Raw genomic sequence first — 18,241 nt, forward strand, 5'->3', positions numbered from 1 at the left:
AATGATTGGCAGGTGTGTCTCCAGGTGTTCAGCCAGCTCTGCCTCGGCCACGCCCACACTGAGAGACAACCCCGATGACGTAATCGCGATGCCATCAAGGTTCAACCAAGTTTGATTTCAGATACGTGACATTATAAATGCAGGTTTGCAGCATGCTACGCTTTAGCATGCTGAATTAGCATCCACCTATCTGGAGCGAAAGCGTCTCAGCATCCTTTAAGTGTTGACTCTGGACGTTCTGCACCACCGACAGAATAACATCATTGTCCCCGGAGCCACACTGATAGCGAGGCTAAAAATATAGCTTTCATTTGGATACAATTGTTGGATGATTACCTGTAATAAGGAATGGAAGCTGCAGATTACCCACCTGAAGGGATGATTAGGGCAAACCCCAGAGAGCGATAAAAGAGATTATGCTGAGATCTGGAGGAGAAAGAGAGCGCGTAAGGGAAGGGGACTCACCCCAGACATGAAGAGGAGGAAGAGGAGCATATTGACATGAGCAGTTTTCAACTTGAACCACAAACACCGAGCTCAAAATGTGGCCAGTAGAGATCCTCATGCTGCGTTCTCGTTTGACTTGGTCTCGATTAAAGGGAGAGCGAACCTCACAAATCACTAATTAAAGTCAAGAGACGCGGAATCCTCCAAATGTGTGGCGTAAATAGATTTATGTAACAAAGTAATGGTGGCGGAATGCAGAAAACAAAAACACGAGAACCACCATTGCATTTTTCCTGAGCCGACAGGATGATCCGGTGTCGTGATGCGACAGTTAACCAAAGAGCGTCGTCTTTAATTTAGACAAACGGCAATAAACACATTAAACAAATAAAAGCTGGACTCCACAAACTCTCCTGTGAGTATTTCAGCTCTGTTATTTTTACTGTCAGTCTTCCTGAGTTGCTTTTTAATCTTTTTTTTCAGCTTGTATTATGAGTGTGCACGACTATAGATCGCCGTCTCTGTCAGTAATACTTATTGAAGAAGAAAGGAAGTGATTGTTCCGGAGGAATTACAGCCTGGAGTTCATAATCCCACAGACTGAGGCCACAAACGCAGCATGTGAAGATGACATCTTCTTTTATGCACTAACTAAATGAAATTACAACCGTGCTGCGAACAGAAAGACGGTTTCCTCGTACATTTTCTCAATGCACAGGTTGGAACGCGTCCATTAAATCACAAGTTCTGCTATGGAGCGCCTGGTATGAACAGAATGCAGATCATCAGGCGCATGTTTTAAAAGGGCACGTAATATTTGATTCCTGATTGAAAAGCAGCCGTGCTGGATTTGTTGTGGTTGCTATGGTAACTGCTCAGATAACTGTGCATCCGCGGATGATCGGAATGTATTTGTGGTTGCGTCCTGCCGAGAATTCTGCTGGCAGGCTCTTGAAAATTGATTTTGAGGGTCATAGAAAATATTTAAATGAAATGGAAGACTGTTTACTTGAACCACAGAGAAGCAGATAGATAGATAGATAGATGATAGATAGATAGATGGATAGATAGATAGATAGATAGATAGATAGATAGATAGATAGATAGATAGGGCCGTATCATTCAGAATTCAGCTGTGAAAATTAGTCACTTGAAAATCAATGCTCTCCTAATCTGACCATCTGTTGCTGCCTCTCATGTTGCCGTCTTGTGGACACATTAAAATGGTCCAGTCGTCCGCTTCATTAAGACTCTAATTAAAAATGCTTCTGGAATTCCACTCACAGATTTGACACATACGAAGTATTACGATCAGTATTACGATCAGTCTTCACGGTTGTACTCCTCTGGTCTCAATGTTCTCTATGAAGACACATTTCATAATATAGATGATAGTTTTATGATTTTATTCTTCCTTAATGAGTGTAATAACATATTTATTTTCCAAACAAGCATTTGCTTCCACCTTACCCCCTTTTGGTTCTTCTGGGTTAAAAAGCCTTTGAAATATTGTCATTTGTCTCGGTTTCATTGAAACGTGAACCAAAATAAAATTAATTCATTCATTCTTTTAATGTTTGTTAAACAAGCAGGCCAGTGTGACACTCATATCTGAAATATTCTCCCTTCACTATGTCCATGATCATGATTTAGGAATCAGCTACGGACTAAAAAAACCCATCACCATATGACCATTAAAGTTATATTTACTTTAATACATTTAATTTTGATATAAACGAGCTGTACATACTTACACTGGACTATTTACATTCAAATGTGTTGTAGATTTTACCAACAGATTTTAGATTAAGAGCATTTTGCTATTTCATACCTGAACCAAACTGTAGTTACCCATTGTCGCCACTAGAGGGAAGCCGAATGCCAGCATTGAGCCACCTCGGCTGCAAGGAGACCTTATTGTACTTTAATCAACAGTTAATGCATGTACATAAAAACATATCTAATTACTGTCTTCAGTCTTATATATATAAATACATCCAAGTATGGAGTTAATCAGTTTTTTTTTACCTGCATCCGTCCTCTAATTCAATTTCCCTTTGTTCAGTGTTTCATAGTGAAAGCGTCCATCATGAGCCCAGCAGGAATAGACGGTCTTCTAGTCAGACTAACAGGTGGTCAATGTTAAAACCCGCATCATATCTAATCAGGATTTAGCAAAGAAAGCTCATGTTGGTTTGCTTTCCATGTGTTGGACTTGTTAACTAAATGCCACTAATAATGGCATGTGTGTAAACACAAAGAAGAGTAAACATTTTAGATGATAAACGTATCCTGGTGGTTTTGGTTGCAGGCTCCAAGGAATCCTTGACTATCAACGATACAGCAAACCAGAATAGAACCAGCGACCATTCGATGGCTAACACACTAACCCAGATTCATCCATTCCCTGCTCTGTGCTGCAGCCCAGATGCCCTGTTTGAGTCAGCACCAGTCATCTGGACAATGTGCTCCTCTCAGTGAACGGCCCTTTCTTTTCCCCCCTAACAGGGAGATGATGGTTCAGAGGTGCAGTATTTAACGGATGACAGGCAGCAGACTGTCCTCTGTTCCGTTCAGTCCACTTAAAGGTTCGGTCAGACAAGCTGCGTGGTTTAAAATCTGAGATATTGGGTCTGACAACAGCAAAGTCAAACATTAATGTGTCCGGCTGCAGTAGAAGCATAAAAAAAAAAGGCATTCACACGCCGAGGAAGGCACAAGCCGACACACGTTGGTGTTTCTCATGATTAACAGAAAGGCCTTTTAACTTCTTTCCAAACCCAGATCTGAATTGTTTTATTATTTTATTGCCCTCCATGGACACCAGGAGGGACACCAGGCATGTGCCAGTCTTCATTTTACCAAGATCTATGCCGCTATAAACTATTACATTTAATTACCTCTATGTCAGATGTGATGCTGGTGAGCTCTGAGTCATCATCAGACCACAAATGATTCTCTCATCTGGACTTTATTTCTCCCTGACTGGCAGGACAAGACAAAAACCAGAGAACTCAGAGTTGCTCAGAAGATTATGGAAAAAAAGAATTACCTTCATCAGGTTAACCAACTCACATGATAAGTTTTAAAAGTTGATTGTATGTCTTGAATATTTTTTTACCGGTTTGTGTGTCAGATCTTTTGTTATATAACAGAAGGCTGCAGGAGCTGAGATGATTTATGGCGGCTTCTCATTTCCAAGCTTCTCCTTTTGGTCATCCTGCAGCAAATCAAAAACCAAAGCAGAAATAAAAGAAATGATTATTTGATTTAAAAAAACAAACACAAGAAGAGATCTTCACATAACTAATTTAACTGTAATCGATTTATAAGAACACAGAACTGAGCCGGATGAGGATCGGGTCCTGGTGTAAAGTAAAGCCGTCGTCCCCCGTCCCGAAATAAAAGCAGAGAAGAGAATGACTATTATGAGACGTTGATGAAGAATGTATTTGTGTATTTTGTGATGCAGCGATCCCTTCAGGCTTTGGGCCTGGATCAACGCAGAGAATGGGATGATAGCACAATAATTTTATTTAACAAAAGATGTGTCAGCAGCGCACAATAACCCACAGATTATTCTCCATCTATTTAATCAGAAGTGAGTTTGTGAAATTACCACAAAGTGAAAGAAATGACAGGTGATTGAGATTCAGACAAAATGACTGAAGCCTTCAGTGAAAGAAAATAAGGGAACGAGGAAAACACAGACAAAAGGAAAAAAGAAAAAGAAAACATTTAGCGCCTGCCCTCCCCCTCATCACCCTCCCGGGGAGAGAGGGATTATGGAAATGTATAAATTCCAAGAGAGAGGGAGACTGACAGACAGAGTATGGAGGAGGGCGAGCGCAGGAAGGAGAGGGAGGCAGACGGAGCGATGCTATTGGCCGACCGTTCTAACATCAAGCGTGGTGGCAATATTTCTCTCGCAGTCTAAGAAATAGAGGGAAAGACAGACAGAGGCAGGAGACTCAGGAAACACCTTCAGGTCTGTTTGCAAGAGAGATAAAAAAAAGGCGAAAGGCGCTTTAGTTGACTCATGACCTGAGAAGCTGCGGGCATTTTGTTCCTGAACAACTGGAGTGATTTGAGATTGAGAATAACTATGACTCAACACGTAGACGCTCTGCAGCTTCCCGATTAGACGTCAGCAAAGACAAATCCAGATGTTGTTGGAGGAATCCGAGGGATGCGTCTGAGGGGAAGACGCAGAGCAGAGAATCCTCACATGGTGTCGACTCAGACTTGGGAGGACAGAGTGGACACGCCTCCAGCCAGACACAGGTATCCGCCACTCGACATTAAGACCAGCCGAGGTATTGATCCGTGCTAACTCCAATTATCATGTCATGCTGTCTTTTTTTTTTTTATTTATTTATTTTAAATCAGACCTTAAGCAGTTCTTTCATTTCAAACTTGACTCCAGTATTCCCGGCTCCCTGCTTTAAACCTATTACCGGTATTCATAATATTTGTACTTGTATTGATTTGTGCGTATCGGCAATGTGCGTAATCAAGATATAGATCATTCCGAGTATTCAAAGCAATATTTTGTAGGTTGAGCAGGGGAATCGAGCGTGTCATTGTGGAGGAGGAATTATCTCTCAGACATTAAGTAACAAAACAAGCGGAGAGACTTTGTGATTGATCACCAAAGCTAATCTAAAAACTGTGCATCACATCCAGATCTAGAAGGATGTGTTGATTTGGAGCAACAGATGAACTAAAAGCCATACGACAAACTATCGATACGCATCGCAGACCACGTGTGTCAGACACTTTGAGTTGTGTATTATAGTGAGAGGGGGGGACATAAAATGTGCAGGCTTCGCCTAAAGAGGAACTTCATTGAGGAGGAGGAGGAGACAGACATGTTGCCTGTCAGAAACTGAAAACAGGCCAACAACAGACAAACCGTGGCTGCAGCGAACAGACGCACAAGTGCTTCCTAACTCAAAGGCAGAGAGCAGTCGTTCCACAAGGAGCGACAAAGAAGTGCTCAAGCTGATTATCGATTAGCTGCTGAAAGTGGGCTCCACCTGCCCGAATCCCCGAGGGAGCCAGACGAGAGTCGCCGCCGAAAGAAGCAGAGGGCAACAGCCAGAAGAGGGGAGAGAGCAGGGGAGGGAAGGGGGGGAGAGAAATCTCTTCCTGCCCCTCATCCTTTCCGGTCGTCAGGCTGGCTGGGTCAGCCATGGCGTTCACCTTTGCGGCCTTCTGCTACATGCTCACCCTGGTGCTGTGCGCCGCCCTCATCTTCTTTGTCATTTGGCAGGTGAGTTGCACCGTTGTGCACACACACACACACACACACACACACACACACACACACACATGACACCGAAAGCAGCACCGATAGATCGGCTCTGCGTCCCACGCAGGCAGACACGCCGTCCACCTACACACAGTCGCACAATGCTGGCAGGAACGCGGCGTGCAGACACCTGGTCCTCCACAGGTATATGTAAGCCCACAGAGTAATTACCCCCCCGAGTGACTGACATTTTGAATTGGTTCCAGAAAGCGATTAAATGACACTTCCTACACTTTCATTTCAAACATCAAGCAAAAAAAAAAATCATGCGTAGTTGGATACAAATGTCTTTTTTTCAAAGTCTAAATTTGTGTTATTTCTCATCTGCTTTGATCTAAATGAGCGATCGGCTCCATCCCTCCACTGACAAACAACCTCTGGACCCAGAAGAGACAGCAAACATTCCCTCAAACAAAGCGTTTCGGCTTCAGCAAGCTGCACGGCGTGCCGAGTTCGTCAGTGTGGCGGGGGTGGGGGGGTGGGGGGGGGTCTGGATCAGCGATCGCTCGTGTGATTGAAACGCTTATCAAACTGATTCTGTTCGCTCCTCCACCGGCTCTGCTCCCACTCCCCGGGTTGCAGCACCACCATACGTGGATTTCAACCAATCAAAACAGCTGTGCTTTGTTACAGTAACCATGGCGCCCACTGAGGGGCTTGCCGTGTCACCATGGAAACTGCATCTGTTTACAATATGTGAAAGGGGAACGGGGAGAGCCGTATTTACTCACGAGGGGAAGACGCGCTGTTCCAATGTCACATTATCAGTCAGCGCCGACGCCACTTATCGGCAAACGATGTCTGTTTTTATGGCTTTTAATGAGCCATCAAAGCTGCGGAGATGATAAGCGCGGCAGGTGGCCTTCGTGTTGAGGATTATGAGTGTGTTTATGGCTCTATTAATCTGGGCACCAGCCTCAGAGGAAGCGGTTTGAGAGTCATCAGCAGTGACAGTAACGAAGCTTCCTCTCGTCCGTCCTCAGCTTATTATCACCTTTTGATGTTCATCCAACCGGAAACGAATCAGAAACAAAATTATGCAACGCTGAGAAACCTCCGGGAAACCGTAATCCTAACCTGCATCCTAACCTGCATCCTAACCTGCACCCTAACCTGCACCCTAACCTGCATCCTAACCTGCATCCTAACCTGCATCCTAACCTGCACCCTAACCTGCACCCTAACCTGCACCCTAACCTGCATCCTAACCTGCATCCTAACCTGCACCCTAACCTGCATCCTAACCTGCATCCTAACCTGCATCCTAACCTGCACCCTAACCTGCACCCTAACCTGCATCCTAACCTGCACCCTAACCTGCATCCTAACCTGCACCCTAACCTGCATCCTAACCCCCACCCTAACCTGCACCCTAACCTGCATCCTAACCTGCACCCTAACCTGCATCCTAACCTGCATCCTAACCTGCATCCTAACCTGCATCCTAACCTGCATCCTTACCCATCATAGTAAAGAAGTCAGAATTGCAGTGACAGCCGGTATACAAGCATCAGCAGCTCATATAGAACATAATAACAGAGTGAGCGAGGCTGTGAGTAATCACACACACACACGCGCACACACACACACACACACACACACACACACACACACACACCGTCTAATGGCCGGGCAAAGCGATCGGTGTAGCTGCAGCTGTGACGCTGGGACCGTTCCTGCAGCAGCAGCTCTGCGTTCACGTTATAAACGTTACCGTCGGTCCTCCTGCGTTAATCAACACGCGTTTCCCTTATTTTTCAGATCATTGCTTTTGATGAGCTTCGCACAGACTTCAAAAACCCCATTGATCAGAGCAATCCCACCAGAGCGGTAAGAACCCACATCACTCCTTTTTATTTCCAAGGTGACTCTCTCTCTCTCTCTCTCTCTAAACTAGAGGTTCTGGGTTTCCCCACATCAAGGACACAAAAACGACCCCATCTGATCATGTTCAGTCTCGCTGTCATCAGATAAGAGTTTCTATTACAGACGGCTTATGAATCTCATGACCCGTTTACCCGGGGGGGGGGGGGGGGGGGCTACCTGTCCCTGACCCAGTTCAAAGTCCTAGACCTTCAGAATCAGTCATCTTGAGGGTTTAGGTACAAATTACCCAAACTTGATCATCACTGTTTTAAATGTCCAAAATAATATTCAGTGTTTCACAAAGGGCTTTTCAAATATAAGGAACCCGCAGCACGTTGACGTTTAACATCAGTCCTGATGAAAAGCAAACATCCTTTCATCTCAATGACTCTTTCAAGCTACATTTTATGAATCGAATATTTGCTGTGCTTTGACAACAGCTCCTGCCAATCCAAGCTTCCAGGCGGTAACATTTTGTTCGAGGCCGCCTTGAACGCTCATCTGCATGCAGATTGAAGCAATCAAGCCTCCCGAAAGACGGCGGCTCGTCGGTCGAATTAGTTAAAGTGATGGATGCAAATGAAGCTGCTGTTTGAACGCGCTGTCGACACGATGAATTTGAAAGTTTGCTGCCAAGTAAAAAAAAAAAAATGCAATACTTTACCTTCCACCATGCAGTGTTGTTGGTGACTTAATATTTTGCAACGCTGAAAAGAAAAAGATTAATAAACACCGTTATTCATTTAGCGACTCAGCAGTGGCTGTGAATAGCCTTTTCACAACTGAGCTAATGTTCTAGCAATCAAGTGAACCTGCATCTGAACTGCAAAGTGATGCGGAGTGGGAAAGGAAACTGTGAAAGCCGACTGTGGGAGTGAGGAGCGCTTGCCAGCAAGAGAGAGGGGGGGGGGGGGGGGGCTGCAGAAAATATCTGCAACACCTGTAAAATGTAATGCAACCCAATTCAGCAGCTCTGCAGGAAACTCTGTCGCGTTCAGCCCAAAGAGGACGTGTTGTCTCGCCCTCTCGGTTACATAGAGACGCCGCTTCCAAATGTTTAGCATGACGGTTTATATCCGAGCTGATGTGCTGGATCTGCAGGTTTTTGTTTTTCTTCCCACAAATGCGTCACATTAACTGATTTCAAAGATGCATTCCGAGAGAAAATGATCAGCCAAGGGTGCGATTGCTCACCAAATCCACAAACTAACAAAAACCAAACAAAAACATGACAACAGCCTCGGAGAATAAATGGCCGTCTTTTCCGAGAGACGGCGTGTGATAGCTCATCTGATCCGTCTGCCAAGAAAGAGACGAGACGAGACGCCTCTCTGTCGGGGAGAGAAACTGCAAAAGGACATCACAGGGGACGTTTGTGTGCTCAGATATTAGTCACAATTACAGTCTGGAGCGGAGACACATTGGCGTCGCAGAAATCCTCGTCATCGTTAGCGGCTGTGGGAACGCTCCCAGATTACTGAGCCGCAGATTTGACAACCCCTCTTCGCTTTGCCCACTTTACGTGCTACGTCTCCTGCAATGCGTCTCCGCTGCCGCCGATGAATGTCTTTAGTCGGGTTCCCTTCAAAGGGAAAGCTTTGACCTCGGTGACCCCAGGCTGTAAAATCCAAGCAGATCAATTTATAGGTAAAATTTCAAATTCAATATATCAAATCAGGTTTGGATTGAATCAGGCTTGGATTGGTGGAGGCAGAGGTTGGTACAGGAATCTCATTGCGCATCATGGTGTATACTTTTTTTTTGGGGGGGGGGGGGGGGGGGGGGGTCAAACTACATTGCTCTTTCAGCAAAATAAAGGGCCATAAAAAACGTCACTAGGAATGTGCAGACTGATAATCAAACTGTCTTTATTTGCGTTCCACAGAGGGAACGGATTCTCAACATCGAAAGAATCTGCAACTTGCTCCGCAGAGTGAGTATTAACAGTTTCCCCGCCTGCTGCTAGTGGAGAAGCAGGTTCTTGTAGCCCCACCGCTGCTCTGCAGACACAAACGGAGGGTGCGGCTGATGTAGGTTCGGTCTGGGCCGTGACCTTATTTATCACATCTCAGGGAAAGAAAGCGACTCGAGTCTCATTGAAATGTTGTGGCTGGTTTGAACAAGTGAGTTCAAAGTAATTGGTAGAATTTCTTTTTTTTCTTTTTCAGCACAGGCCAAGTTTTAATGTCAGGAAACACACACAATACATCAGCAGCTTTAATACGCTGCAGGGAAGGTAGCAACCTGAATCGGTCTCCCAGAGGGAGAGCGCATCATCTGCTGTTTTTCTGAATTTGGCATTTTTTGTAATGCAAATGGTAATTTGTAATGTAAATGGTTCTTTCTGTGAAGACTTTCTGAACTAAAGCTAATTAGATGCTGGAAACCCATTGGATACGATTTTGCCCCCCCAATGATGAAACTATTGCCCAAAACCACCTCAGACTCAGTCAGAAATGTGTCTTGTTAGAATTATGGTAAAAAAAAAAATATGGCATGAAAAAAATATCTCTTCTAATCACATCCAGATGTGAACCAAATCAACGTGCAATTTTGTCTTCCTGTCATTATTCAATCTGCCATCAGACTCACATCACCGCAGACCAATCAATAATGTTTACTGTCAACAGAGAACCTGTAAGCATTTCTAGGAGCTGCATCCTGACCCCCCCCCCCCCCCCCCTGTTCCATGCGTTCTAGCTGGTGGTACCGGAGTACTCCATCCACGGGCTCTTCTGCCTGATGTTCATGTGTGCCGGAGAGTGGGTCACACTTGGCCTGAATATCCCGCTGCTCTTCTACCACCTGTGGAGGTACGGTCCCCGGAGCGCACGTCTTGATGAGCTGCCGTCCTTGCGTCGCGAGTTAAAAGTCAAACCTCTGCATCGTCAGGTTTCTCCACCGGCCGGCTGACGGGTCAGAGGCCATGTACGACCCGGTCAGCGTGATGAACGCCGACATTCTCAATTACTGCCAGAAGGAGTCCTGGTGTAAACTGGGCTTCTATCTGATCTCCTTCTTCTATTATCTCTACAGGTGAGTGTGGATTTAGGTCTTCTCGATACGCCGTCAGGTTGAAATAATGACATTTTGTTTTGTAAAATCTGCTTTCTCTTTCCTGCTGAAGTATGGTTTATGCCTTGGTGAGCTTTTAACGGATTTGGAGGAATAAAAAAGGAAGACGCCATAAGAACGACAGAACAAGTTGTCCTCTCTCCGTGTTATCCTTCCCATCACTGGCTTGGGTTTCCAGAAGTCTGACTTTGGACCGAACAAGAAGACCAGTCTATGTGATAATGTGAATGTAGGCGTCGCCTCCACTCGATTATTGCCGCTCTATCCCAAGATACTGCTGCCGGAAGAACGGACTTGCTTTTGAAGAGCTGAGAGGAAAGAGAAAGACGTCACCGCAAGTGTGTGCGCGCCTGTGTGTGTGTGTGTGTGTTGCCTTTGAAATAATATCCTTCTGAAGGGCTGGAGTTTTATGATCCACTTTCTCAACTCACTGTGAATCTAAAAACACTTAGGGCCTGGAAAACGAAATAATACGCGTGTAAAGTCAGGCTCTGAACAAGCTGGAATCATTCCATGTGATCGAAACCCCTGCTTTGATCGTGCTGCACAAATCTGTCAGAAACGGGTCCTGTTGTACATGAGAAAGGAAGACGGAGGCCTTATAGGGACAGAGCAGACTATGTGTGCACAGACATGGATGGAAAAACCTACAAACACATCCCCTCCATCCCAGCAGCCTCTGCCAAATGTCTCACTCTATCCGAGACGGCAAGGAATGAGCCGTAACCCCGACTCCACTCAGCGCTTGTAACGCTGATCAGTTTACCTGCAGCTGGAAGGACACGTCAGAAAAAGCTTCATGTTCAGGTGTCTGTTTAACACCCAAAGTGACGTCCAGCAAAGAGTCGGTTACAGGTAAAAAGTTAGAACGTCTCACATTTTGAGATGGAAATGAAAACACATTCCTGTATTCAGTGACGGTTCCACATCTGCGTCCGTCAGTTTTACCAGAGTCTGAGCTGAGGTAGAATATAGAAACCTTACGTAACAAAAAAGCCATTCAGGGCGGACGGGCGCATGGCGAGGATGGGGTTCCGCTCCGAGTGGCTGAGATGCCCGCCACGTCTCAGCGCCGCGTGTGGAACAAGGTGGCGGCGACGCATCTGGTATTCAGACGTGGCGCTCAAAAACATCAAAAGCAACTCAAATGTGCTCCTTAACATGAAATCACATGAACAATGCTTGTGATATTCTTTATTTTCATTATTACAATAAATACAGAACAGAATATTATAAGTATTATACTAGTGCTACATACATTATTGCTGTACATTTTGTATAGTTAGGCGAGGTACAATGGTCAATTGGACCCATATATATATATATATAGATATAAGCATTACACATGGATTACATAGCAATACCATAGGATAAGGCTGGTCTTGTTCTGTGTTGTCAGTGAATACCATGAAAAGACAAAAAAAAGCAACGATCTCCACTAAAGATTTACTCCACATGACTCCGATAATCCTCGAAGCAAGTCCCCAGCCTCTCTGACTTTATGGGACAAAATCAAAATTTAACACCCACCGTAGAATATTGTATATAAAAAGGTATACAAAGGTGAAATAACATAGTTAATAAAAATAAAAAAATCTGTGCCACAAGCTGGAGTGAATATCCAGATTCTTTGGCCGTGGATTAATAAACGCTGCCACGCTGGTGACTGTTTGCATTGGCAGGATGGCGAGTGTGGGAACGATCCGGGACAAACTGCAGCTCCCAAACTGATCATAGAATCCTAAAGGAGGAACTCGCCTCCTGCTGCAGCACGAAGCGTTTCTATTCGCTCTGCAGCTGCACGGACGCTTGTTTGCTTTGGTCATTTCATGGTATTTAGTGAAAATGGAAAAGCTGCTGAATTTCACAAATCTCATAAATAAGTTGCCATAAACAAATAATATGCTGTAAAAGATTAATTTCATTCCTGATCCAAAAGGGGGATTGACAGAAGTCATGTCTTACAGCTCAAAGTGCATTTCTGTCCTGTTGCTCTGCAATAAGACGAATACGTGGGAGAATATTCTGCGTGGCAACGGATACGAAAAGCCACCAATTAAGAAATCTCTGTGGTGCAGCATCCACACACACACACACACACACACACACACACAATCACATTTTGTGTAGGGATTCAGAAGGAGCAGCTCAAACCATTTGTGTATTTAAATTGAAAGCAAATGGTGAAGTTCTACTAGACTAAAGTGACTTTAACAGCCGACAGCACGTTGTTCCAAATGTTTCCTTTAATATATCCAGACCTCAAAACTCTGTGGACGACGTGTCGAGTTTGGACAATCACTTCTAAAGCACAGCAACACGAGGAGAGGAGGAGCGCAGGTCGGCTGAATGTCATAACCGAAGCTGTATTTAAGTACATCTATTTGTATCTGTCTTTTTTTTTTTTTTTTACATCTATCTTCAATGTATGCTACAGTGAAGGTGGTGGATAATTTATATTTATTAGGCTACACTATGATGTACAGTTAAACAGCAATTCTCATGCCATATTCTAATAAAACAGGAAAAAAAAAAGATCCTCTCCAGGTTTCTTGTTTCCGGCGAGACGCTCGGCCAACATCAGAGATGCTTAAGAGGTGGGAAATACGACTGAGGGTGGTGATGAGGAAGAGGACTTCATCGGCCAGGAAACGGAGTCGATGCCTCTCAGAAGCATCTCTCCTCCCTCCAATTTCAGAACTCTCATCTTTGAACTGGTTCCGGAACTCATTTGTCGGTTCTTTGAAAAGGGCTCGTCTAAATAATGATTCAGACAAAAAACAGATAAACGAGCTGGCATTTTCCCTCTGTTTGAAAAGAACCAATTGTTCCCCCGCTGTCACCATGGAAACTAAATTGTATTTGAGATTCCAGTCGACTCGCTCTGAGGCGCTCACTCAAAACAGAGCGATCCAAATATTCCAGTTTGTTGTCGCACCGCTGCTTTTCTTTCTGCACGTCACATTTTTAATGCACAGGCACAAAAAAAGGTTTTATAGTGCATTAGTGAGCGCCACCGCTCTTCAGTGCGTGACACTAGTGACATGTACATCTGTTTCATTGCGTCTCCCACGGTTCACTGTTCACACTCATCACCCCCCCCCCCTCGTCTCTGTGCTCTCAGTGAGGTGTTACCATGGAAACTGGCTACAACTGATGTGCTTGAAACGTTACGATTGGCAGACACACACTCACATTTTCCTCATTCATTATTATGCAAGGCACTCAGGGTATGTTGCATGCTAATGCAGCTGCAGGAACACGAATGCTTATGAAAGAGACGTGTTGCTGCTCTGCTCAGTGGATGAAGGGAACCAAGTATGAGGACATATTAAAGATATTTTAAGCTTTCACTTAATTGCATTTATTTCATTATTTCTTTTGCAGATCCAGATCTTTAGTCCAGCTAAATATTTGGATCTTATCTTATTCTTTTACCGTTTCTATTATATATTGCTATTATTTGGTTTGCCCGACATTTCCCAAACCTTTATTGCTCCATTTCTCACAGTGACAATTTCCATCATTTTCCCACATTAAAACACGCTTCGACGAGACACGTGGTTTCAATTCAATCAGGAGTCACGCGTGATCATTCTGGGATGCTCAGCATGGCTGACTTTACGTTTCTGTGGGGGCAGATTGGTTATTATCTCCGGTGAGGAGGTTGTTTGTGCCTGCGTTGGTTTGTTTGTCTTTTAGCAAGATAACGCAAATTGTTCTGGACGGATTTACATTTATACTGACAATCCACAAGAGATCCTGGATTCTGGATCAGTTTGAAAATGTTGGTAACATTGCAGTCAATGGAGCCTCAAAATGTGTTCCTCAATATCTCGGTTGATTATTGACCGATGTTTATGGAATTTGACACATTCATGTAGAGTGGGGGCTTCTATCTCACCGCCGAATTTCATTCGGATCAGATCCGGATTGCAGACATTGTCGCGAGCCGCATTTTCACATTTACTTATAAATGGGCTTTTTTCAAAAAATCATATCTTGTAAAATATGCATTAAATTCACTCACCAAGAACCAGAGTCATAAATGGGTCCGATATGCACTATCACGCAGAATGTCTTTGCTGCAGGCTGATTTCTGCCCCTGCACAGCTGCGGAGGCATCGTTGAACTGAACGAGACACACCTGTTACACGTCTCACCTGATCAGCTGCTGCCTCTCTGGACCCGCCTCTCTGGACCCGCCTCTCTGGACAGTTCTCTGCCAGATCATCCTCCCTGTTTCCTCAGTGTTTCTCAAGCCCTCCCGTATTGTCCCATATTCCCTAGTTGTATCTTTAATCCCTGAGGAAACAGATCCACTTGAAATTGGGATACATTTTCACACATTTTTGTTTTGTTTTTGGATATAATATCTCCACAAACACGGTTCTGTTTTTGCTTGCCTTTACCAAGACACTGTGGAATTAGTAGTGGGCAAACAGATTTGTTGCATCTTCAAAAGCTCTGGATCTAGACGAACCCGCCATTACAGAAAGTGTGCTTTTTGTGAATAACTTCTAAACTAATAATGATATCAATGTGAATCCAGTTGCTAAAGATTTGATTTCATGGATAGGAAATCTGACAATATAGATAAAATAAATTTTACCGGGAGCTGAAACGACTCTGGCGGCTCAGAATGCTCGGCTGACCTTTTTCTCTGCAGGCATATTGACATGTCATAGCAGGAGCCAGAACTCAGAATACCAGCAGCCTGGAAATAGCTCACCGGCATCGGATGCAGTCGTCAGCCCAGAACACGACCACCTGGGACGACTTGTTCAGGCCCGTTCTTAAAACAGACCCAACAAACCTGATAACACCGATCCTCTGCAGAGGTTTCAGTCTGAAAGGAATACATCCATGGCTTCAATGTAGGAAGATCCAGGATCCAGGATTAGATGAAAACCAGTTGGCTATTAGCTCGAATATGATATAAAATTACTTTATTTTTAAGTTATTTAAGATTATTTCCTTTTGAGAAAAGAACCTCCTCATTTAATCTAACTTTTTGTTCCCTTCTTTTATTTTAATGCAATCAGTTAAAACTGGATCTAATCAACTCTTCGTCGGTCCCGGACCGCCACCCCTCAAAGGAACTTCACGCCATTCTATTAATAATGTTGAAATATCCCGGGTGCTCAAACCCACCGGCAGAGGTAACTGTAGGTCTGATTAGAAATGATGGTTTATAAAGGAAATGGGCCAATCAGCCAATCAGCAGAAGGAGCACTTGTGCTGATTGGCCCATTTCATAATTATGACGCACCGTCTTCTAACAAAACTAGAATGACAAGAAGATTCCAAAGACCGAGAAGCGAATTTAACTCAAACATCAATTATTTCATCAAAAAGAAGAATTTAATGAATCTGAATCTGTTCATTTCTGATTCGCCATTGTAAAGCTGTTTGATCCCCCCCCCCCCACTTCGAGCTGCTGTGATGTCCTCACAGAGACGGTTTGTGTCCAACAACGTGTCAAAGCTGTTCACACTTGCATTTTAATTTGGACTGTGGATCCTGCCAGAGTTGAGCATGACTCACTCCATCGCCCCCCGTCTCCTTTACACAAATATCCGTCGCTCTCATCTGTAACTGCAGACTGAGATATCCTCGATTAACCGCCTTATTTATAGCCAGTTGTTCCATTTGGTTTGTCACTTATGTGCAAATCACTCTGAAAAACAAATTACATATGGCCTTCAAAACCCGATCAGTGATCTTGTTTAGGATTTTTTTTTTTGTTTGACAATGGCCGTTCTGGAGTTTCCCTTTAAAAAAAATAAAATACATTTGTAATATTCAGAACAGGCACGACGTGGAGATCCGATTCTTGAGGACTTTTTATAGCTAATTCAAGAAGATCTGCGATGGCCTTTTCACTCAGACAGGCAGATATAACCTTCGGATTAGATTTCAAGATCAAATCACGGAGTCTGTTTTATGAATGAGGCCCTGAGGCTTCTACAGCCGAGGAGGCAGACGCCATGCACGTGATCTGATGCCGATGACAGGCTGCTAAAATATTGATCAGAACGGAGGCTAAGCACCGGAAAGATTGTGGAATATCTTTCTATGAATAGGAAAGGCAATAAAAACGTTATCGTTAAACTGACTTTTGGGGAAAATCCGACTGTTTACGATGACTTTTGGTGGCGGTTCTGGGCTTTGATAGGTCGAGATCTGAGGACTTTCTTGGTTTTGAATGTTGCCCCAGTCTGTTTCCATGGTAATTATATTGTCTATGGCAAACAGTCTGTGATGCACAGCCATGGAATTTTTGCTCCAGTTTTTTCTCTAAAGAGGAGCAACTGGGCGTTTGCATCATGTACCGAAATCTTTTTTTAAAGCTACAGCAAAAGAATAAACAAAAAGTACAATTCAAAACTTGACTCAAATAAAAGTATATCAGAAGCTGGAAAATGTCATTATAAAAGCAGGCTTCAGTTTTCATGTCCACTGACTGATCAAATCAAATATCGCTCTGCATCCTTACATTATTGAACAAGAGGTTAATAGATTATTGATCCATTTTCTCTCAGAGCCAACTTCTGTACAGACTTATAAACACAGACTCACAGTAAATAGAAATACTGACGTCAGGTACAAGTACCTCAGAAGAACTAATGTTGGACCTCATTTAAACTTTGGTAGTTTAGCATTAAGATGGATGTAAGATCAGTAAAATGATGAAGCCATTCATCTTATGGAGCGGCAGCGTCCATCCAGCCACGCTGCAGACACCTCCAGTGTTACACAAGCACATTTCACAGCAGCACTTAGCATCTGAAACACAAAATATAGCTCTGTGTGGGTGTGCTGTACTGTAAATGGGTTTAAAAGGTGAAAAACGATGGCGCAGCGGCACAGCGCTCGCCTCACTGAGAGGAACAATATTTGCGGAGGGGGTTCTTCATAATTGAAAAGGGCGAAATTGATTATAGTTCGTTTCAGGTATACAGTACTTGACTGACATTCGGAAAATAATTTGTAAAAATGGCTTTGAGGAGGATTGCTGCTTTTACTTATTAATACGACTTTTGCTCCTTCAAAAGGAATTTGGAGCAGAGAAAACTCAAAGCTCACGGATGTCCAGGAAGCCCACAGACCCGCAGGCAAGAGGAGAGGGGGGAAATCCATTTAGATGAGGATAACAGGTTGGCTGAGGAAATAGCTCTCCATCACATGTCCAGAGTTTAGCTTCAAATCGTTTTACCTATATGACATGAGGGCCCCATCATTTTAACATTTTCCACATTGCCCTGAAAGATTCGAGTTAATTCCTGTCAAATAGAGCGAAAATGCTGCTTCATTCGTGGGTTTGTATTTATTTATTAACACTGAAAAAGTACAAATATTGTAAAAGCACTGATTTTTGTACTGAAGTTTGCATAAGTTGTCCTTTAAATGTTTTAATCTTATTTTTTTAGGAGAAAAGACTCCAATTATCAGTGTTTGATGCTGCTTCGCTTTAGAGCACGATGAATCCAGGCTGGGCTTCCTGGAGATTTCAAGTCTCGCCACCGTATCACGCAG

At 43.8% G+C, this 18,241-nt stretch overlaps 1 protein-coding gene across 1 annotated transcript; it reads left to right on the forward strand.

The window, feature by feature from the left end:
• The first annotated feature begins 5,641 nt into the window (after nt 1-5,641).
• Nucleotides 5,642-10,782, forward strand: cnih2 (cornichon family AMPA receptor auxiliary protein 2). The gene is made up of 6 exons (XM_068744715.1): nt 5,642-5,722; nt 7,523-7,591; nt 9,513-9,560; nt 10,328-10,440; nt 10,520-10,663; nt 10,755-10,782. The coding sequence occupies exons 1-6, from the start codon at nt 5,642-5,644 to the stop codon at nt 10,780-10,782; spliced, it is 483 nt and encodes a 160-aa protein (XP_068600816.1).
• Nucleotides 10,783-18,241: the final 7,459 nt, after the last annotated feature.

This window comes from Brachionichthys hirsutus, chromosome 10 (genome assembly GCF_040956055.1).
Source record: "Brachionichthys hirsutus isolate HB-005 chromosome 10, CSIRO-AGI_Bhir_v1, whole genome shotgun sequence".
NCBI lineage: Eukaryota > Metazoa > Chordata > Actinopteri > Lophiiformes > Brachionichthyidae > Brachionichthys > Brachionichthys hirsutus.